At 34.3% G+C, this 22,020-nt stretch overlaps 1 protein-coding gene across 4 annotated transcripts in view; it reads right to left on the reverse strand.

The window, feature by feature from the left end:
- Positions 1-559: 559 nt before the first annotated feature.
- Positions 560-22,020, reverse strand: part of FAM210A (family with sequence similarity 210 member A) — a 29,462-nt gene continuing 8,001 nt past the window's right edge. For 2 of the 4 annotated variants that reach the window (XM_044658080.1, XM_044658079.1), the window contains exons 3-6: positions 17,552-17,612; positions 10,407-10,877; positions 4,698-4,809; positions 560-1,450 (exon numbers count right to left, since the gene is read on the reverse strand). In XM_044658080.1, the coding sequence (XP_044514015.1) occupies positions 1,217-1,450; positions 4,698-4,809; positions 10,407-10,837 (777 nt within the window). In that variant the 5' untranslated portion in view covers positions 10,838-10,877; positions 17,552-17,612 and the 3' untranslated portion in view covers positions 560-1,216. Of the gene's footprint in view, positions 1,451-4,697; positions 4,810-10,406; positions 10,878-17,290; positions 17,352-17,551; positions 17,613-22,020 lie in introns of those variants that run through there. The other 2 variants (XM_044658082.1, XM_044658081.1) reach the window with 2 other exon arrangements.

Raw genomic sequence — 22,020 nt, forward strand, 5'->3', positions numbered from 1 at the left:
CCATACCCATCATGGTATTTCGAGTATCTGACAAGGGCTGAATTCCCCTCTAGTCACTGCCACTGAAGACAATACAAATGGCACAACAAAATTCCTAGCAAAATGTTCTACCTGGGAAATTTCTGCCGAAAGGTAAGATTCTTGAATTGACTCAATAAGTAAATGAACTAATAATGTTTTCTTAATGGAGGTGGCAGTAGCACTTGTATATTAAAAAAATGACAAGTTTTAACCAATGTTTGTAAGGATCTAGTCACCAAGTCCAGTCACTTTCTCAACTTTCAGAACCTATTCAGCAAAGGATCACAAATATGAGGCACAATTTATGAGTATCTGATTTCAGCAGCAAAATTACCAGCAAGTATAATTACTTTCATTTTTACTCTGAGAAGTTAGTTGATGAAGAGAAAAATGCATTTAAAGGAAAATTTTATATTCTAGGTGACAGCTACTTACTGAAAAAGGAACTACAGACATATGTACTTACTTTGAAAAATTTGACTCACACAGATTTTAGACAAAACTATTTTTAAAATGTCAATTTGTTTAGTCATTTATATATATATAATCAGCATATTTCACTTTTATTACATACATAGTCTCAATTTTAATTCAACTTACTTCATAAAAAATTAAAGTTTTAACTGTTAGATAGTTATTAGAATGGCCTAATCTTGTTGTTTTTTTTTTTAAACAGTGAAAGACTTCTGAGATTTTTGAGAAACCATTAAAAAACACCCTCATTTACTGGCAAAAATGGTGCTAAGAGCTTTCCAAGTTGAGAACTGATTATGGTTAAGTCTAACTGATGGATAACATGAAGATCATGATCCCAATAGAGCCATACTTTCTATGAGAGAAATTTCTTATATAAGAAGTAAACTGCTTAGTCTGTCATTATTGCAGCAGGCAGTAAAACTATCAGCAAGAAAGATAATGAAGATTTTGAGAAATCACCATGACATAAAACAATAACCATTACTTATGCTGCTGCTGATATGAAATTAGTACATTGGATTCATTTTTTCTTTGCACGAAAACACTGATTTTTCTAGTGATATTTAACTGTAAAAAAGTTTTTTGGCCTCTTTAACCCTTGGAGCACTAGTATTTCAAGACTGCTAACCAAAGGTATAATTAGGAGGAAGTGTTTTTGTCCGTAGTCTCCTCAGGGTTAAAGTGCGTGATTTTTCTGTGGCCTGGCACACAAGACTTCCTATTCCACTTTTTTCTTAAATGAAACTTTTTCTTTGGTTTCCTGTAATTTTTCTGTGAGTCTTTCTTTTGTTTCTCCCATTTTTTCTGTAATAAGCTCCTTTGTTTCCTCCATTCTGTCTTGTAAGTACTCTTTAACTGGAGGTGGTGTTGACATGAAGCCACGGCTACGAAGATACTTGACAGTGATGGATGTTCCTCCCAAAGTCACAGTGTATCTGGCAGGTGTTGCAATCTTAAAAGAAGGAGCAAACATCGGGTAGTATATTAGTTAAGGACATTTCAAGCTAGCAAAAAAAAAAGTAAAAATCCAAATAAAAAGTGTATCAATGAAGAGATTACTATAATAAATGTAGTATTTTAAGGTTTAACAAAGCAGGGTGCATCCATTTTCTCATTTGATCTTTTCAACATGAGTTAGCTATTACAAGAATTATTATCTCCCTTTTGCAGATAAGAGAACTGAAGCTCATAGAAATGAAGGAATTGTACATATTCACAGAATTAGTTAGATCCAAGAGTCTTCAAATTCAGATTCCTTAAATTCTCTTAACTCCAACTTCCACTATAACACATTTATTCTGCTATAGAGTTAAACATGGCCACTATCACTTAGAATTGATGTGAATAAGGGACTTGGGCATATTTCCACATGAATATTTGTTGAATAATACAAACATATTTTGGGGTGCTTAATTAGATTTTGATGCAAGAAGCTAACATATCTTTTAATTTCCTAAAATGAGTTGTGTGTATTACATAATAGTAATTTATAATTGTGGCCCAAAACTTGGACAGACCCGAGTTTAACTTTTTTCTGACGCGTCCTGAATAATGACATGGGTCAAATCCCTAGACAACAGTCTGCTGTTTTTCCCCTGAGAATTTTCTAGAACAATGAAAGCACAGGCCTCATGTCCTTTCCACCTCTAACAAATTCTATGCACAACTTCAAAATGTTCTGGAGTTTGGAATTTGGTAGTAAACAAAGCATACCAAAAATATAAACTTTATAGAATACTTAAAAAATCAAGAGAACTGGGATTCTTACCACATAAACCTTGGAAAACCTTCTCTTCCTCAAAATTAAAAAAACAAACAAACAGAAAACAAGTAAAAAAATACAACTGTTGGCAGTGATAAAAATCTATGCAGCTATTTCTCAACTAGACCCAATTGCCTCAGAAGCTTGGATATCTTAAAATAATGCCAGTCTGCTAACAGCTAAAGCTCAAATTATGACTCTCTGCATGGAAAAAAGCCCACAGAAACATTTTGATTCACAGAGCTAGAACCAAAGAACTGGAGGCAGAGTATCAGGTGAATGTTAGTTCTCAAGAATTTTGCTTTCAAGGTATTACTCATTCCTCATCTGTAACTAAAGCTACATGTATACTTATTATCTTCTTAAACCATAAAAATTCCCAAACAATAAAAATTCTCTCTCAATACAAAAGTTGTAACTTTAAATAATTTCTCAAGCAGAAGCAAAATAAAAACTCATCATAGGGGCAGCTGGGTAGCTCAGTGGAGTGAGAGTCAGGCCTAGAGATGGGAGGTCCTAGGTTCAAACCTGGCCTCAGCCACTTCCCAGCTGTGTGACCCTGGGCAAGTCACTTGACCCCCACTGCCCACCCTTACCACTCTTCCACCTATAAGACAATACACCGAAGTACAAGGGTTTAAAAAAAAACAAAACTCATCATAATAAGGTTCCTAGCTATCTTATTTTACAGTAGCAACTATGGAAGAAAAAAAAAAAGGCAAGAATCCCGTGCATCAGAGGGCAAAAAAAGGGCATGACAATTACTGGAGGTATTGTGGTAGAAAAGGCACACAAATGCACTGTTGGTGGAGCTATGAACTGATCCAACAATACTAGAAAATAATCTGGACTATATCTGAATCACCAAATTATTTACACACACACACACACACACACACACACACACACACACACACACACACACACACACACTAATTATAAGGATAAAAAATGATAAAGGCTGGTATAAATATAAATATTAATATTTTAATTGAAGCCATGCTGATAGATAAAGTCATTAGACCACAAGCTTGTAAGAATTCAAAACCGCCGCCCTCGCCATTATTGTCTGCTGTCTCCTCCCGAGTCTGCTGGCCAAGAGGCCACTCCCTCCTAACCCAGATTTAAACTCTTTTCTGCATGGAGACATAGGCGTCCCAACGCCCAAAGAACCGGAAATGGAAACCCGTTGGACCACGGGAAATGTAGTTTGATAATTTCCACGTGTCCATAGAAAATATATATACTTTTAGATGACATCTCCCAAATTTCACTTTTACAACACACACACACACACACACACACACACACACACACACACACACACACACCAGCAACACCACTACCAGATATAAATCTCAAAGAGGTATATGGGATATACAGCATTTCCTTTAATTGTAGCAAAGAGCCAGAAATAAAGTAGGTGTTTATCAACTGGGGAATGGCTGGACAAATTATGTATTGAATATGATGGATTATTATTGTCCCATAAGAAATAATAAAAGGAACAACATATGAATTAATGCAGTGTAAAAAGAATACTACTTTTACAATGACTATAGTAAAGGAAAACAATTTTGAAAGAATTAAGAAATATGACTTACATAATTATTTTACTCTACAAATCTAATCAAGAAGCATACTTCTCACCTCTTGGCAGAACGTATCCAGAAATGAGACCTATATTTTCAAATACAGTTAAAGTATGGATTTCTCTTACTTAACTATGCTTATGTGAATGAAGGAGAGCTTTTATTCTGGGAAGAATCAGGGAGGGGGGGAGACAGGTGTAGAGGGTGGTTAGTGATGCTGATAAGCAACAAAACAAAGAAAATAAATCACGGAAGGGACCAGGAGGAAGTACTCAAGGAGTATGAGCACATAAAACTTGCAATGGGGGTTAAGTGACTTGCCCAGGGTCACACAGCTGGGAAATATCTGAGACCAGATCTGAACCCAGGACCTCCCATCTCTGGGCCTGGTTCTCAAACCACTGAGCTACACAGCTGCCTCCTCTAGTAAACACTTAAAATAAAACTATATAATATTCAATGTTTCATATGAAATCTTCTTCTGTTCTCTGAATTATAGACAAAATATAATACAGATTTCTTAGTAAAAAGAGGAAAGTGCAAGGTCAATATAAGAAGTATCAAAACTAAGACTATTCTGGGAAAAGTACACAAAAATGGCAAAACATACAGAAATCTTTCAAGTTGTATCTAGTTATCTAGTATGTGATAAGCCTTGAACTACCTTAACTTTTATTCTAAATCTAACATGAATATATTAACATTTTAAGAGATAAAAATGAATTTTATACTTTATAAATATAAAAGTTACAATGCAACATTGTTTTAGCTTAACAAAGACACTTATGAAGATCTGTGTATAATCAATTAGTTCAAAGATTCAATGTGTTTGTTTAAATACTCACCTTAAACAGGGCGTATGCAGTTAATGCATTTCCACTTTGGGAATTTTTCAAAATATCCACTATGCTGTCTGGTAACCCAACGAGTTCCAGAAAAGGAACAACATTCACTCCTCTAGTAAAGGAGATATAAAATAAAATAAAATTTACATATGTACATATAATACTCTTTTTTTTAAAAAAAACCCTTAACTTCTGTGCATTGGCTCCTTGGTGGAAGAGTGGCAAGGGTGGGCAACGGGGGTCAAGTGACTTGCCCAGGGTCACACAGCTAGAAAGTGTCTGAGGCCAGACTTGAACCCAGGACCTCCCATCTCTAGGCCTGACTCTCAATCCACTGAGCTACCCAGCTGCCCCCTACATATAATACTCTTGAAAGGCTCTTTGAACACTCTAACACTATACTTCATCATTATTTTTTTTAAACTGACCGCAACTTGTCAAGCACCTTCAACTGACAAATTGTTCTTACATGCTGTTAAATGGGAATATTTGGAAATAATGTGTTTCTGCTGTAAGAAAAGAAAAACTGAGCTACTTTTATGTTCATCTTGCACATTTCCCTAATTTGGGCAGTTCTACTGGGGAAAAATTAGTAGCATGGCCTTTCAATGACTGTTTTAAGTACTCCTTTTTTTCTAAAGTAGGGAAAGCAAATGGGGGGAAATTTGCAATCTCTTTAGTTTCATTGGCAAATTATGATTCAAAGTTCATTATTCAAGATATTAAGATATTACTTATTTAAGATATACAGTAGAGTATAAAACAAGAATACTTTGAAATATTATAAAAATTGATTTGTACATGATCCAGATAAATATTTAAGCATCACAGCAAACTGGTGTACTAAGTATTATTGGTTTTATTTTACAGCTAAAGAAACAGCTTAGAATTTATGAGTCTCTGGCTCACGGACATAAAGATGAGTAGTGTCAAGGGCAAACAGAAACTGACTGGGAGTTGCATATTGATTTAGAAACCATAAATTAACATTATCTATGATGTATTACATTTTTATTAACTTTGTCAAACATTTCCAAATTACATTTTAATCTGGGTTTGGAGGTGAATTTGACACCTCTTATCCAGATGATAAGAAGTGGGACCTAAAGATAGGTTTTCCTATCCTAGTCCAGAATTCTACATTGTACGGACTTTCTTACAAGTAAGATTCACTGAATATGCAAATGTCATTTGATATTCTCATACCAAAAAATATATTGCTATTCTACAAGGTTCCATATAGTTTGCTAAGAACATCATTCTAACATAAATAGGCTATATGGAACCATTTTAAACCTTTTAAAAAAGAAAAATACTACTTCCTGCCTGGAATATTAGTTACTTTTACTCTAAACTCTGTGTTCTGTTTTAATTTTGTAATGGTAGTTTAGAATTGGTACAAAAAAAATGTGGAAATGGGAGATCATTACCTACGATTTTAACAAAGCTAAAAAAAATTAAAAAAAGAACAACACTGAATTTCAGGCCTAATTTCTCTGGTTATATGTGCTTAGTAACATAAGTTCTTTTCTGTGCTTTTTGCCAGTATGAATTTCTAATTTCTACAATATTCCTGATTAATGCTTCACTAAAATCATATGCAAATAATTAAACATTTGAACAAAAACCTTTATAATTATCATTAAAGATAACGTACCATCAGAAAGGCTGTCTGAAATAATCATCTTAACCACTCAAGTGGTCTTTCCCACCTCCAATTTTGATTAAACTTTACCGGAATCAAAAAATCTTAAGATAGAATAATCTTAAATTACCAAATCTAAATCCATTTTTTCTAAGAACACAAGGGCAAAGTCTGATCCCTTCTCACACATGTTTCCATGCACAGAAGAATCCTGTTTTGTGAATTGTTGCTACAAACATGGGTATACTATGGCCCTTACAACACAGCCAAGGTGAGAGCAAATGACATTTGTACCCAGATGTGATTTTGTCTTATGGTGATCCACTTTAAAATGAGATTCTACTAAAACTCTCATAAACTGAGTTTTATTCTGTCCTTAATTTACCCCAAATATAACTACACTTAGTCTTGCACCCAGCATGTAGTAGGCACTTGATAAATGCTCTGAATGATTGAATGATATACAATAAAAGCCTGAAATAATAGGGTGAATTCACAAAGGAATAACATTATCTTCCAACATCAGCATTATCATAAAGAGGTTCAACTGTTTCCATAGAACCAATGGTGAGAAATAGTAATTCTATAAAGGGCAGCAAGGTAGTAGATAGGGCAGTGGGCCTAGAGTCAGGAAGATATGAGTTCAAATCGGTCCTCAATACTTGCTAGCTCTATGACTCTGGGCAAGTCACTTAAATTCCTATTTGCCTCAGTTCCTCATCTGTAAAATGGGAACACACTAGAGAAAGAAATGGCAAACTACCTCAGTATCTCTGCCAAGAAAACCCTATGGACAAAAATGATGTGGTCATGTAGAGCTGGACACAACTGAACAAATGAAAAAAATATAAGTGAAAATCCAACTTAAAAATATCAATAAATGGTATAGGACTTAATTTGTTTCCCCAGAGAAGTAATGTGTTTTTGTAGCACATAAAGCCTTGTGTATTCAAGCAGTATTTATACTACACCAAAAATGTAGGTAAAAGTAAAAATTTTGGGTCAATTTGTCCACACAAGGCCAGACTGTCTAATATACCTGATTTAGTTTTTTACCTCTCACTTACATTATTTAGAGCCATGTAAAATCATAGCAAAGATTAAGAAACTTGCATTTTTTGCATGAAAATCTACCACTATGAATGGATAGATGTTTGAATATTGGTTCACAGCATCTTTATCACTGTTTCCACAACTATAACCTGGAGATGCCAATAACTGGCCTCCATTATCTACAAATCAAAGAAGTAAAAATATATTTGACTTTTTAAAATTAAAAGAAAACCTAAACCTTTTAAATCTGTGGAGAATTTTGAGCTGTTTAAAAATAAGTGCTACACAAATTTGACAAATGGCCTGAAAGAGAGCAGTGTCAACTTTTCCTCATTTCACAAGTATGATAAACTTTTATTTTACCTATCACTGACATTACCTGGTAAGAGTACAGGCCAATGCAAAAGAAAATGATACTCATGTCCAAATGTGATTTTGTCTTATGGTGACCCACTTTAATACGAGATTCTTCCAAATCTCTTAAAAAATTTTACTCCATACTTAATCTACTAGGCAAAGCTTACATTTGAGTAGGGAAAAGTCCAATTTGGAGAGCAGAAATGAAATATGAACAGGCCAAAGGGAGACAGAGACTACCAGAGCAAAGTATTTGTGAAACTTTATTATTGATTTGTGCTAAATTTAGAATATTTTTGCAAGAGGTGCTAGAATGAAGGATACAGCCAGTTGGGTTGTAGCAACTAGAACAAACACTAGCTCAATAATGCCGTCATATCAAGAGCTTGTTGTTTCCTTTTATTATTACCTATCTAAATAGGCAACATTCAACATCCAGGGAGAAATATTTTCAGGTTCAACGAAAATAGTATAGGACTAGGTTAATTATAGGTAATCTTCTAGATGGAATTGAAAGTTTGTATTTAATAAAAACAACTGCAACTTTACCACAATTGTTATTGCTTACATGAAAATGATACAATGCTTTTTTCTTGACAAGTTCTCTCCCTCTTACCTATTGACATTACTTTTCTATGTATTGGTTTTTAGCTTCAGAATAAAGCAATTTTCAGTAGTAGAGTTAGAGAATTAATGTTAAGCAAAAATTCATATACTTTAGTCATTTAAAAAGATTGCTTTGGGAAACAAGATAATCTTTGAAAGTTCAATGACATGGCAATGTATAAGAAATGGCCTGCTAAAATTTAGTTGCTATTTTAGTTTGGTATAATTGCTGAATCCAGCAATCAAACCCCCAACTTTATGAGTAGCAAAGAGACAAAGTAGGATACTAAGAGGAACTAATTTTACCACTTTTACTCCCATTGAGAAACAGCCAGATTTCATGATCAGTTTTCAGCAAAGGAAGAAGGAACACCTCGTACAGAATGGTGTTACTCAGCATCCCAATTACTGAGTTGGTTGTATTATATGCCTTTGGATATCTGAACTTACTCAGTGATAGAGAAACCTTTCCTATGAAACTAAAGGCAAGCAGTAAGAAAATAAGATAAAAACAAAGTTCTTGGGGTGGCAATATGAGACTGGTTCAGTTACTAGAAAATGAAATAATCTCCTAAAGCTAAGGAGACTAACTTCATGGTAAAGACCTAAACTTTGTGGAGGGTAGTAAAAGCAAACAGTATTTGTTTTGGGGGGTGTGTGTGATGACCAGAGTATACACTTCTCTGTAGCACCAAAAGGAAATTCAATAAGTATAAAATTTCAACCAAACAATGGAGACTGATAATGCTAAAACTATTTTTATTTAGAAATGGTAGGAAATTTTGTCCTTTGATTAAGGAAGACAAAACTCCTCCTGGTCCTATTAGATATACCGGAAAATATGGTTAATAAACAAATTATGACATGGAGATTTGTTTGATATTTAGAACATTTAGTTATGTAACTTATAAAAAGTGGGATTGTGCCACCTAACTAGTTTAAAAATGAAGTTATTATAATATCAAGTTCCATTGTTTCTTTTACTATTTAAATAGTCAAGATCAAAATTGTAGGAAGAAATATTTTTGAGTTCAACTAAAATAGTATAGTACAGAGAAAGTAGGAATAACTTAATTTATAGGCCATCTAATCCAACCTATTCATTCTGAAGATGAGGAAATCAACATTAATTATTACCCCTTTTTAATCCCCTGTTGCTGGTATGCTAGTCTGTCTGTCTGTATGTATCCAATTCATCTTCTTGGATAGAAGTAGTATTGGGAAAATGGGGAAATTTTAGACCTGGGCAGTAATCCTGCTGCTACTGCCACTAACATGAGCAACTTACAAATTTTATGGGGTTTAGTTTCCTCATCTATAAAATGAGAGGTTTTTAATAAATGAGGTCCAAGGCCCTATCTACTTCTAAAATATTTTAATTCTATGAAAGAAAGAACTGGTCTTTACAATATGCTTTTAGATTCCTGAAAATTGTTTTTAAAAATTAATCATTGACATTTACTTAGCACTTTAAAGATTACAAATCACTTTACTATGTATCATTTCACTTAATCCTCACAAAAGTCCTGAGAGATCAGTGCTATAAGGTACTATTATCCCAGAATTTTAGAATTGGAAGAGATTTTGGTATCCTTCTAGTTTAACTCATATCCAGAAAGGAATCTCTATGATAATACTCTCCACAAATGTTTGTTTTAGTCCTTGCCTGAAAAATTACAATGTGAAGGAATTCAATACCTCCTAAAGTGGCCCATTCTATTTTGGGAGTGTAATCTTCATTTTATAGATTAGGCTCGGAAAAACTATCTTGCTGATAGACACTTAATTCATAAATGACAAAGGCAGGATTTGAACGTGAGCCTCCAAATCCAGCACTTTTTTCAATGCGCCATGCTACTTCATTTCCGCAATACTCTAAATATCATGTTTACATCAAAAAACATAAAAGTTTCTATAAACTACCAGATTTTGAATAAGATGTTCAGAGTAGGCCAGAGACCATGTTAACACAAAACTTAAGTCTATCACAAGTGTGAAAAAGGCAGACCAATAGTCAGATACAATAAATAAAGGTCATCATAACTTACTTTGAGGCTGCATAATAAAATGTTCCAAACCAAATACTGGAAGTCACTAAGTGTACTGGAATCATAACTTTTCCATATTGTCTAAATGTTTTCTTAAATCGCTGAAAAAGATTACTAGATTTGTCTTGTAAAGGATCAATATCTTCCTTTTTCTCGGTTCCTTGGGATGATATAACCACCTCTGATGAAGTTTCTTCTTTTTGTTGCTTATGGTGAGAAACATCTACTGCCTTCTTTTCCTTTGAGATATGCTGTGTAGAAGATACATGTAGCCAGTGGTTTTGAGGACACTGAACCAAAATAATCTTGGGCCAAGCTTTATATAAGACTCCTTTTATTCTCTGAGACTGCCCAATAGAACCAGCCCCATGTGAGACTAAACATGTCCTATTTGCCATTCGAGAGACAGTCCGTATTAAATTCCACTGCATTTTGATGAATAGTGGTTGTTGATTTCAGCTCCTTTAGAGACTAGACCAAAAAGAGATACACACAAAAAAGAAAGCATTTTTGTACACTTTACATTTATAATTTGAAAGTAAACTTAGTAAAATTAGTAATTTTCTTATAATTCTGCTGAAACTAACATCAAGATTTTCAGGTGCTAAGATCTACTGTGAATGGAAGATGTCATTCTATAGTTATAGACTCAATAATCTAAATATAAGATGATAAACTATACCTGGAGTCTTTATGAAAAAAAAAAGTGAATTTATTTAAGGAACTAAATGGATTAAGTTTTCTATAATTCTCTATATCAGTGATTCCCAAAGTAGGTGCTACAGCCCCCTGGTGGGTGCTGCAGCGGTCCAGAGGCATGGTGATGGCCACAGGTGCATTTATCTTTCCTATTAATTGCTATTAAAAAAAATTAATTTCCAGGGGGCTAAGTAATGTTTTTTCTGGAAAGGGGGTGGTAGGCCAAAAAAGTTTGGGAACCACTGCTCTATATGTCTAATGGTGAATAAAATCTCTTTCTCTCTAGGGTACTGTGAAAAACAAACACACACAGTGTTTCCTCAAAAAGAGTATCATAAATTTATCATGTGCCCTTCATCTGTTTAATGATGGTGATAAAAAGAACTCTGAAGTTTTATGCATTTATCCTATATGTTCAAAAGAGTGTATTATAGGATGGGTCCAGAAAAAGAAGATAATATATTGTTGTTGACAATGCTGAATGGTCAACTTAGTTCAACATTTTCTTTCAATTTCAAAAGAATTCCCCTCCTGTACCTTTTATAAGGAAGGCAGTCAGGTGTTGGGGAAACAGACAATACCAAAACAATCTCTGACCTCAACAAGTTGATCTTCTATAAGAGCTATTCTATAAAAGCTTACAATCTTGATATATTACCCTGACTTGAATTTTGGGTACTAATCTTATTTTATTGATGAGAAAAGTAAAGATCAGAGAAGTTAAATGACTTCCCCATGGTCACACACCTATTAAGCATTAAGTGAAGGGACCTGAACCTAGGTTTCCTCTTGTTCACTCTTTCCATAAAGTTGGGTGGGATCTAATAAGGATATATTCACTATAAATGTTAATTATGTCCTGCATTTGAGTACCAAAAAGCATCGTCTTCAAAAGTATTAGATGAAGGAGGCACAGAGTAGCCAGCTGTTCTGAAAAAGATCTGAAAGTTTTAGGACTGCCAGATCAATGAGTCAGCAGTATGACATGACAGTAAAAAAATCTAATGTGATCTTGGTCATTATTGAGAAGGGCAGTTTCAGGGATAAGAAGGTGACAATCCCACTGCACTCTACCCTTTGTAGACTTCATTTGGAATACTACGTTCAGTTCAGAAGGGCATGGATAAACTGGAGCATACCTAGAGAAGGAGAGCCAGAATGGTTAAGGGTCTTGAGTCTATAACATAAGATCAAATGAAAGAACTAGGAATGTTTAGCCTGGAAAAGACCTGGGTAGGAGAAGATAAGCATCTTCAATAAGCTGAAGGGCTACCATGTAGAGTTATGGATTAGATCTGTTCTATTTGAGCCCAGAGGGCGGAACCAGGAGTTATGGGTACAAGTTGTAAAAGAGGTAAATTTAAGCCTGATTTCATGAATTTAAAAGAAAAATAGAGCTATCCAAAAGTGGAATGGGGCTTCATATAGAAGTGGTGGGTTCTCTCTCCCTCCCTCCTTTAAACGAAGAATGGCTAGCTATGTAAATGTATGAATTAAACTAGATGGTCTTACAATTAATTCTCCAATTCTATGAATTGGAGGTAAAGAAGCAAAAGTAGAATATTCCCTTGAATGTAATTATTATTATTTTTAGGCTGGAGAAGACGTAATATGTTTGTAGGCAGAAGAAGAGAAACCAGTAGAAAGGAAGAGATAATGGAAGAAAAATACAAGGAATTATTGATGAAACCAGGGTCTAGAGGAGAAAGAAACAAAAGGAATGAAGGACAAATGTGAGAGAGTTAGCAAGCGAAAGGTGGTGGGACACTGCATCCTAAGATAAGAAGGAAAGATGATAAAGAACTTATGATGTGAAAGTGCAAAAATAAGAAATTTCTCAAGAGATTATAGGTCTATTGAAAACGAAGCTAAAGTTGTAGAGAGAATAAGGCAATTCCAATTTGCTTTCTTAGATTTTAAGCCTTTTCAAGTGAAATTCAGATAATTCAAGGTTGTGAATTCAAAAAATCCTCCAATATAATGAAAGTGAAAATTGTATTCTTCACTTGTTTATCTCAAAATCTTTGCATCATGTAGCTCAATATACTGAAGGTATGAGTAGCCTAGTCAGTACAATAATGGAATTAAAATACTAAAATGATAACACTAAGGAAAAGTAAACTCAAGTCAGTATTAATGAAACAAATTTTATGTAAAGCTTTAAAATCTCAACATAAAATTTTTCCCCTATAAGAAGTACTTAATTTTTGTTTGATGTGATGTTCAGAGGCTTTAAGAGGCTCTAATAACAGCTGTTTGTTTTCTTAGGTCAAACGACTTTAATATGGAAAGGCTGTCACCAGTAGGTTGGCCACTCAGACAAATTCTTCAGTCATGGCAACTTATGAAACAAAATGAAAAAAGTGGTCCTTAGTCCTGTGTAGTGCATTTCTGGAGTAAAGTTAATAGTTGAAGAAAAGGGTGCAGAAGGTATTAAAGAATCACACAGATTTTAGCCCATTTGTTAACATTTATTTGATAGCTGGCACTCTACATATGAAATTCTTGTCCAGTATCCAACAGCTGACTATAAGAGAAACTGCATCATATCTATCTTGATATTCTTGCTATTATGCAATCAGAAACCCAAAGGGAATTGTGAGCAAATGGTAGGATGGCAGAGAGGCAAAGAATTATTTTATTTTTCATCCAAGGGCAACATGAAACATTTCCTGGGTTAATTTTGCTCGAATAGCAATGACTATGATATCCATTTGCAAAAGACCTCTATTAGAATGTAGCTTATGCACCAATGTTGGTTGCAGAAGATAAGGTAAAGAAATTCCATCAAGAATTTAGTAAGATACTTCAAGTTAAATCAACATTTACTGTATTACTACTGTACTGCATACCTTCAATGCAAAGATGGGCAGAGGAGAGAATGATGAAAAATGTTTTGTAACATAGTTTTGGAATAAGAAATAAAAGAAGACAAAGACTATTAAGAGTATACAGAAGCTATGTTTTTTTTCAAGAGATTTAATTCTATTTTAATAGATTGGAGATGATTGATCAAGTAATTCCAAATTCAACTGCTGTGGTTACACCAATGACATGATAGATTAAATATCAAACTCAATAGAAGAATAAAAATAAGAAGACATGCTGTCCAAATTGAGGCATCGCTAATCTTAAACAAGCTGCTGCCAAAGAAGAAGGGAAATGGCTAAATGAACAGATAATGAAAGACTACTAATATTTCTTTTCTTTTTTAAACCCTTACCTTCCATCTTGGAGTCAATACTGAGTATTGGTAAGGGCTAGGCAATAGGTGTCAAGTGATTTGCCCAGGGTCACACAGCTGGGAAGTGTCTGAGGCCAGATTTGAACCTAGGACCTCCCATCTCTAGGTCTGGCTCTCAATCCACTGAGCTACCCAGCTGCCCCCAACTACTAATATTTCTTAAAGAAGTTAAAAACTGTTACAAAGGAGAGATCACAAAAACAGAAAAAATCTTGTCAGTTTGCAAAAATCAGGGCAATAACAAACAAAGTCATAGCAACTAAGAATAGTTTCTAAAAATCTTGAGGGGGACAGTGGAAGATTATTAGTAGTATTTCCTCATGAACAAACAAGAAGTGGCCAATGGTAAAATAAGTTTAGAAAGAAAGAGGCAAGACACTCAACCAAACCAGACCATGCCAGGAGCATTCAAGTATGAAAATGCAAAGAAAACAAAATAAAAATGGAAAAAATCTGAAAAGCTTTCTGTAATTTCTTAAAGTATTTTTTTTTCATTATGAATTTAAAGAAAACTAGCCACATTCAGAGGAAGAACTGTGGGAGGAGAAGCAAAGAAGAAAAAAAAACTGCTTGAATACATGGCACTAAACAATAACTCTAGTCCAACTATCAATAATATGGAATTAGGTCTTGATCAATGATACATGTAAAAGCCAGTGAAATTGCGCGTCGGCTAAGGGGGGTTAGGGAAGCTTGGGGAGAGGGAAAGAACATGAAATATGTAACTAGGGGAAAATATTAAAAATTAAAATTAAAAAAATTAAAAGAAACAAATAAAAACATGAACATTTTCATTTCTAAAGACTAGAAAAACTGGACTAGTTTTAAAATGTAGTTTTTAAAGTATTTTTAAAAAATATACATTTAAGTACTAATAAACAAATCTGTTATTTATGTTCCTTTCTGAACTTCTTGGCTTTGTGCATTTCTTATTTCAGAACCAAGTTTTCCAACATATTTTTCACTACCCTCCCATTATCCACCTTTGAATTGAAGTCACCCAGTATACAGTGATTTAATTTGGAACATTTGATTTCTTTACACTTTCTTATAAAGAAAAACAAATTAATAAGCTACAATAATCTTCAAGGTGGTTTTTTTTTATAAATGCTTTTCCTGAGCACTGTGAAATGAGATAACCAAATATCCCAGGAAATTTTGGGGGGTGGTGGTGCCTTTTAAAGTATAATAAAACAACTCTTGAAATTCCTTTAACTCTTCAGGCTTGTGAGACATCCTTTCCTTTATCTGCTATTTCCATTAGTTTTCAGATTTACTGAAATGTCTTCCTATTAGTCATTTCTAGCAAGATGCCTACTTTGGGATTATTTATTAGATAAGACTTTCCTATTTCAAGAGATAATGCTAAAGAAAAATTGCATGATGCTTAATATTTTTTGCCACGTTGTCCCCATTACTACAAAAGCAAAAGGGGAATATATAGAACTGAAAACCCTGTAATAAGGAGGGCCAAGTCCAAATTCTGTATCAGACACTTACTAGATATGTGGCCAGGTAATCTACTATCTATGTGTCTCAGTTTCTTCATTCCTCAAATATAGAAAATTCTTGCATTCTCTACTTCACAGGATTATTGTAGAGTTCAAATGAGATAATGAAATTGAAGCATTTTTCAAGTTTTAAAGTTATGTAAATCTTAGATAATATTATTATTAGATTTAATTATAATATTTGCAAGAAGTTGTGCCATAATGCCTTCAAAACCTCCCATTCTGATGGACTGAGTAGGCCTTTGTGTGTTATTCCAACAAATGAAAAAAAAAATTCTTGCTTTTTCAATTTTCAAACAGTATCCAAATTTATCCTAAGTTACTCCAAAAAAAGGTTTTCTAATACTCGCAGAAAGAACAATGTTGTCAAAAGTCAGAGAATCACTTCAAGAGTTTTTCAAGCTAAGTCCTTAAGTTACATCTACAAGTTACTTAACTGGTGACACTTTCTTTAAGTCTCATCAGGAATCATTTGCTACTACTTCAATGGCATACCCTTAGCAAAGCTCTTAAATAAACTCAAGTTTATATGATAAAGGAATTATTGATAGGGCTCAATTATCTCCTTCAGTAGAACTTACTGACACTATTAGTATCTATTATTGAGGCTGTAAAAAATAATTTTTAAAAAGAGCTAGAATTGTACATGATCTTTTATACATCGGTGAATTCAATAAGTTTAAATCACTAATACATGAAGTTAATTTTCAATGTTAAACGTGGGCTACCATTATGTAATTTTTCATATAAATACCATTTTAATAAAGTCAGGGGGTTGTGAGTTAATTTTTTAAATTTTCATTTCTAACCCTATAATAAACTAATATTTATTTAAAATAAAATTTAAAAATCATCAAAATACTGTACTCTTAGCTGATTTAAATGTTTAGCAATACCTAACATTTTTGTATGAAGATAACCTTATCAAAATGGATACATTAAAAACAAGAATTAAATTCTTTCCATGTGTTTACTGCCTCAGTTTTAATAAAAGAAAATTTAAAATTCTAATTCAAGAAATCAAACATCCTAAGAGGCATTTACACATTCATTCTCAACCCTAATTACACCTTTACTTACGCACTAAACAAAATTTAATTTGATGTTCAAGGAAAAAAGCACATATTTAAAGCAATCTTGATTTTTTTCCTCAATATGTTTCATTTATTGTAGGTTACTACCATCTCCTTCATGTGCCTGTATGTATGCACATGGGGGTGGGAAAGAAGGCTTATCATAGCAATAGGTAAATTAAAATTTGGTCCTTATCAAATTTAATTTTTTTCACTAAAGGTTAATGTGCCCCCTTGTGAATTCCTGAGGAATTGCATCTTTATCCACATTTCTAAATGTAATTGAGGAAAATGGAGAACTATCATTCTTCAATTTTACTAGGATATTCCTTTCACAGAAAATGCTTAGCTCTTTACCTCTTTCCAAAGAATGAGATGTGGCACAGTGGAAAGAGGGGTGGATTTGGAGTCAGATAGTCTTCATTCAAATCCTGGTTCTGTCACTTGTCCAAGGTCAATAGGTAGTAAAGTCACTTTACTTCTCTGGGCCTTAGCTTCCTCATCTATAAAATGAGGGGGTTGGACTAGATGATCTCTAAGATCCCTTCTGGGTCTAAATATATGATCATATGTGAAAATTAGCATCATCATCCATTAAAATGGACTAAGTTCCCATACCGATGGGTACTGCACTAGGTCAGTGGTTCTCACAGAACAATCAGTAGATTATTGGTGGTCACTGCAAAAACAAAAACAAAGCAGGAAAATTAATGTTTCTGTAATGTAGATAGGAACAAGGTTATTATTTGCCTAGGCAAAAGCCACATAAAATGTTTCGTTTGTGGTGATATCAGGAATGGGCAGGATAAGTAAGTGGCCCATCATAGTTCATGGTCTGAAGTCTGAGGACCCACTATTTTGGGGCAAAAAAAGGCAAATCAGTCTTAGTAAATGCCACACCCCAAATATTCCCACAGAGACTATTATTACCTACTATTTAGTAAACTTCAAATAACCTTATTACCCTGTACAAAGAATAGGTTAAAGAATCTTCCCCTTAAACCAGTGATGGGCAAACTACTCCCCAAGGGCCAGATGTAGCCCCTTGAAATGTTCTATCCTGCATTCAACATTATTCCTAATCTGACAAATCCAATGAGTAGGATACAATACAATGAAACTTTGAAAGAGTTGCCTTAGAAACAGACTGACAGATGAGCATTTCCTTTCCTTTGGCCCCCTCTTTAAAAAGTTTGCTCATCACTGGCTTAAACTATTAGTATTCTCCTTCATACCTTGTAGTTATTATGTATAAGTGATTTTTTTCTCCTAATAGAATTTAAATTCCTTAATGGCAGGGACAGTAGAATTTTTGAACTATGTCTAGCACAGTACCAGATACATAATAGGTACTTAGTAAAGTCTTGTTGACTAACTAGTGAAGGAACCAGAAAGACTATCATGCAGAAAACTTGGATCAAGTAGGTGTCAGAAGCCAGAACTAGGATTCACTCAAAATTATGGGGAGATGGATTTAAATTCAATAACACAAAAGACTTCTTAATTATTAGGGCTGTCTAAAGAAAGAATATGTGCTGTCTTGTAATGTTGTGTGACTCCTTGCCACTGCAAGTGTTCAAGTAGAGGCGCTGCCTTTTTATTGAGAATGTTGTGGAGAATACATATTGGACAAATTGATTTCTGAGGGCCCCTTTTGGTTTTAACAATTCTATGATTCAAAGGATTTTCCCCTACCTTATTGTCCAAATGAAAATGGTGCTGTGATGGCTCTACTTTTCCTAGGCTAGCAATCCTGAAGTTGGGGGGGAAAAAAAAAGAAGCAGAAGCACCAGTCAATTAGTGTCATGGGGAAAAATAAGGAAAAGGCCCAGGAAGCAGCTCTATTCCTAAAATGACAAGGCATAGGGTGTTCTCCCTTGGCATCAGGGACTCTTTCAATGATCTCCTTCTTTTGCATATAGTGTCTATATTCAGCCCTCCTCAGCAGAAGCTCAGTTCCATTCCTAGATTTCTTATTTATGCCATCTGTTGCTCCAACTTAGAACATTATCACAACAACCATTATTCTTCTTTCTACTAGTTTCTGGAGGCCTACTGCTTTCAAAAAGTTTTTGTTCTTGATTTACTACAGCCAAGGACACTTTCTTGGCTCATCAATTTCCAATTTCTAATTCAACACCTAAAACTCCCCACATTATTCCCCAAACTAAAGCCCCTCTTTATTAACTTGGTTATTTCATAATTTTATTGTCAAAAAAGCACTGGACTTGGAATCAAACTAGGTTTAATTCCCAGTTCCACAACTTAAGAGGTATATGATTTTGGGCAAGTTATATAAAACTGTCTGAGCCTAAGTTTCCTACTTTATAAAATGAGGATAATAATACCTTTGCTAGCCACAGAATAGGGCCATAAATATAGGGCTAGAAAGGGGCTTAGAGATCATATAGATCAGCGCTTCTTAACCTTTTTTGTTTCATGGACTCCTTTTGGTTGAAACCTATGGACTATGTTATCAAATACATAAAATAAAATATATACAATTATAAGTGAAACCAACTATATTAAAAGACACACTTAGTTCCCTCTTCAAATACAAGAACATCTCCTGGGAGGCGAGGGGGTGGGGGGAAGAAGGGGAGATCAGTCCGTGTATCAGAGGATGAGAAGCCCTGATAAAACAAATACTTTGTTTTACACTTAAGGAGCTTGTGGCCTCAAAGACTGTGACTTGTCCAGTATCATAAAGGTAATAAGAAGCAGGAGCTAGGATTTGAACCCAGATCCCCTGATTACAAAATCATCATCTTTTCTACTTTAACATATTACATTACAGGTGGATTTCTATGGGAAAAGAAACAACAAGAACCTTAAACAACACACTTCTGTAAACTTTAAAGCATTATATAAAATGTATCAAGATTGTGAATACTCATTATTATCATCATTAATTTTATTGTTATGAAACTTTGAGGAGTAATAGATAGCTGGCTTTGAAATCAGAAAGACTTGAGTTCAAGTCTCAGACTCTGACAAATATTAGTTGTGCCACTTTATCCATTCAGAGCCTTAGGCAACTTTTAAGACTTATTCAAGGCAAAAAAGATTGTGGATTTGCTTTGGTAGGGGACACTCCTTACCTGGAGTTCCCCATATTGATAAAAATCACAGGTCCGGTCCAGGGGGCATCTGGGTGGCTCAAGTGGGTTGAGAGCCAGGCCTAGTGATGGAAGTCCTGGGGCCATATCTGGCCTCAAGACACTTCCTAGCTATGTGACCCTGGGCAAAGTCACTTAACCCCAACTGCCTAACCCTTATAGCTCTTCTCCCTTGGAACCAATAGACAGTATTGATTCTAAGATGGAAGAATGGATGGGTGAAATAACTGTCCACTTAGTGAAGTTCAAAACCTTGAATTTCATCTTTGACACTTTTCTTGGATCCTGTACCCAGTAATACAGCAGGTCTTGCTAATTCTTCCACTATAACTCATATTCACCCTTTCTCTTCCACCCCCAACAGCTACCACACTACCCGCCCCTCCCCCCCCCCGCCCTAACTATTTCACACCTGCACTGCTATAATAGTCTCAGTTACTGTTCTTCCAATTTGTTCTTTATAATGGCATCAGATCAACCATCATATAACTGCTTTTATTTTGTCGTACTACCTCTCAAACTTCCAAAATATTCTCCATTAATCATTAGATGAAGTTTAAAATACGCTATTCTATCAAAGTTTCACACAATCAGAACCTCACTATATGCTTTCCATTACTTCCCTATAGTCAAAAGGATCTACTCATCATATCCTTATGTTTATTCCATATCCACAAATATTCCTCCTCCTCTCCGAAGAATTTTTCAAAGCAAGATCATGTTCTCTCCATGAAACCTTCTCTGATTACCCCAAGACAAAACTCTCTTCCTACTCTTAACAATTACATTTACTATTTGTATTATTTATAGTGTTTATCATGATGCTTAATACTGCTTGCTTTTTAAAAAAGGGAGATATGCCATATTCATAAGTAGACTGTTAATTCCTGCATTACAGTTTTCTGAATCACTTAGGGAAAGAGGCTAAGGGTGTTTAAGAAATAATTGTGGATTACTTCTGCTATGTTGTGACTTTCTTTTTTAAATACAAGTTTTAGGGCCTTTTGGGCATACAAAACATAATCATTAGGTCTCTGTACTCTGGAAAGTTAAACTAGGAGAAAAGGTATAATTTATTTGGTTTTGCTTCTCTTCACAACTATTCTAGGTTATAATCAATGATATAAACAAAAGCATACATGTAAATACATACACAAATAACTAGTTATGAGGCAAGCAACTTTATTAGTTCTCTAATGAAATATTACACATATGAAGAACTCAAGGCCTGACCAATTAAGCTGCCCTGATGCCTGGGATTTTAAAACAGCTAAAGTAGAGACAGCAGCCAAGTCCGAAGGTCACAAAATGAGGCTTAGGAGAGAGGCTGCTACATATCTCCAGTGCTAGGAGGCCCCCCTTCTTTGCTCCCAGGCTAGATACCAGATGATGAGTTGTCATCGTAGCTATGTAATTCTACACTCTATAATTTGAAGTTCAAGATCAAATACACTCTATAATTTAAACTTCAAGGTCAAACCTTAGAAAAGATCTCATAGCAGAAGATGGATTTATGAATATTGGTAGAATTTTTTATTTTCAAATACTAAAAAAGAACATGATGGAGGAATTCAAGACCAAAAACATAATGCACAGAAGAACTAGCGATCGACCTATCTATCTATATCTGTCATATTACATTCCTGTGTAATATATGTACCCATATATGATATATACATATATTTAAATATATTTATTATGCTATAATATGAAACATCTATAACACGGATGCTCCCTTCCCATGACGATATTTTATAATAGAGTTCTATTGTAGCTGAATGCCCCAAAAAAGGGTATAGAAAAATGATCAAAAGGCATTTTCACTCATTTGGATGTGGCAATTACTGAAATTATAAAAGGATTATAGTCAATGCATGTCTGTACCCTCACATAAAGATTAGCTCTGACATGACTAAACAATTTAGTTGTTATTATATAGTATAGAAAATAGGAGCCATATAGAAATTA

The sequence above is a fragment of the Gracilinanus agilis genome, chromosome 1 (assembly GCF_016433145.1).
Source record: "Gracilinanus agilis isolate LMUSP501 chromosome 1, AgileGrace, whole genome shotgun sequence".
Classification (NCBI taxonomy): domain Eukaryota; kingdom Metazoa; phylum Chordata; class Mammalia; order Didelphimorphia; family Didelphidae; genus Gracilinanus; species Gracilinanus agilis.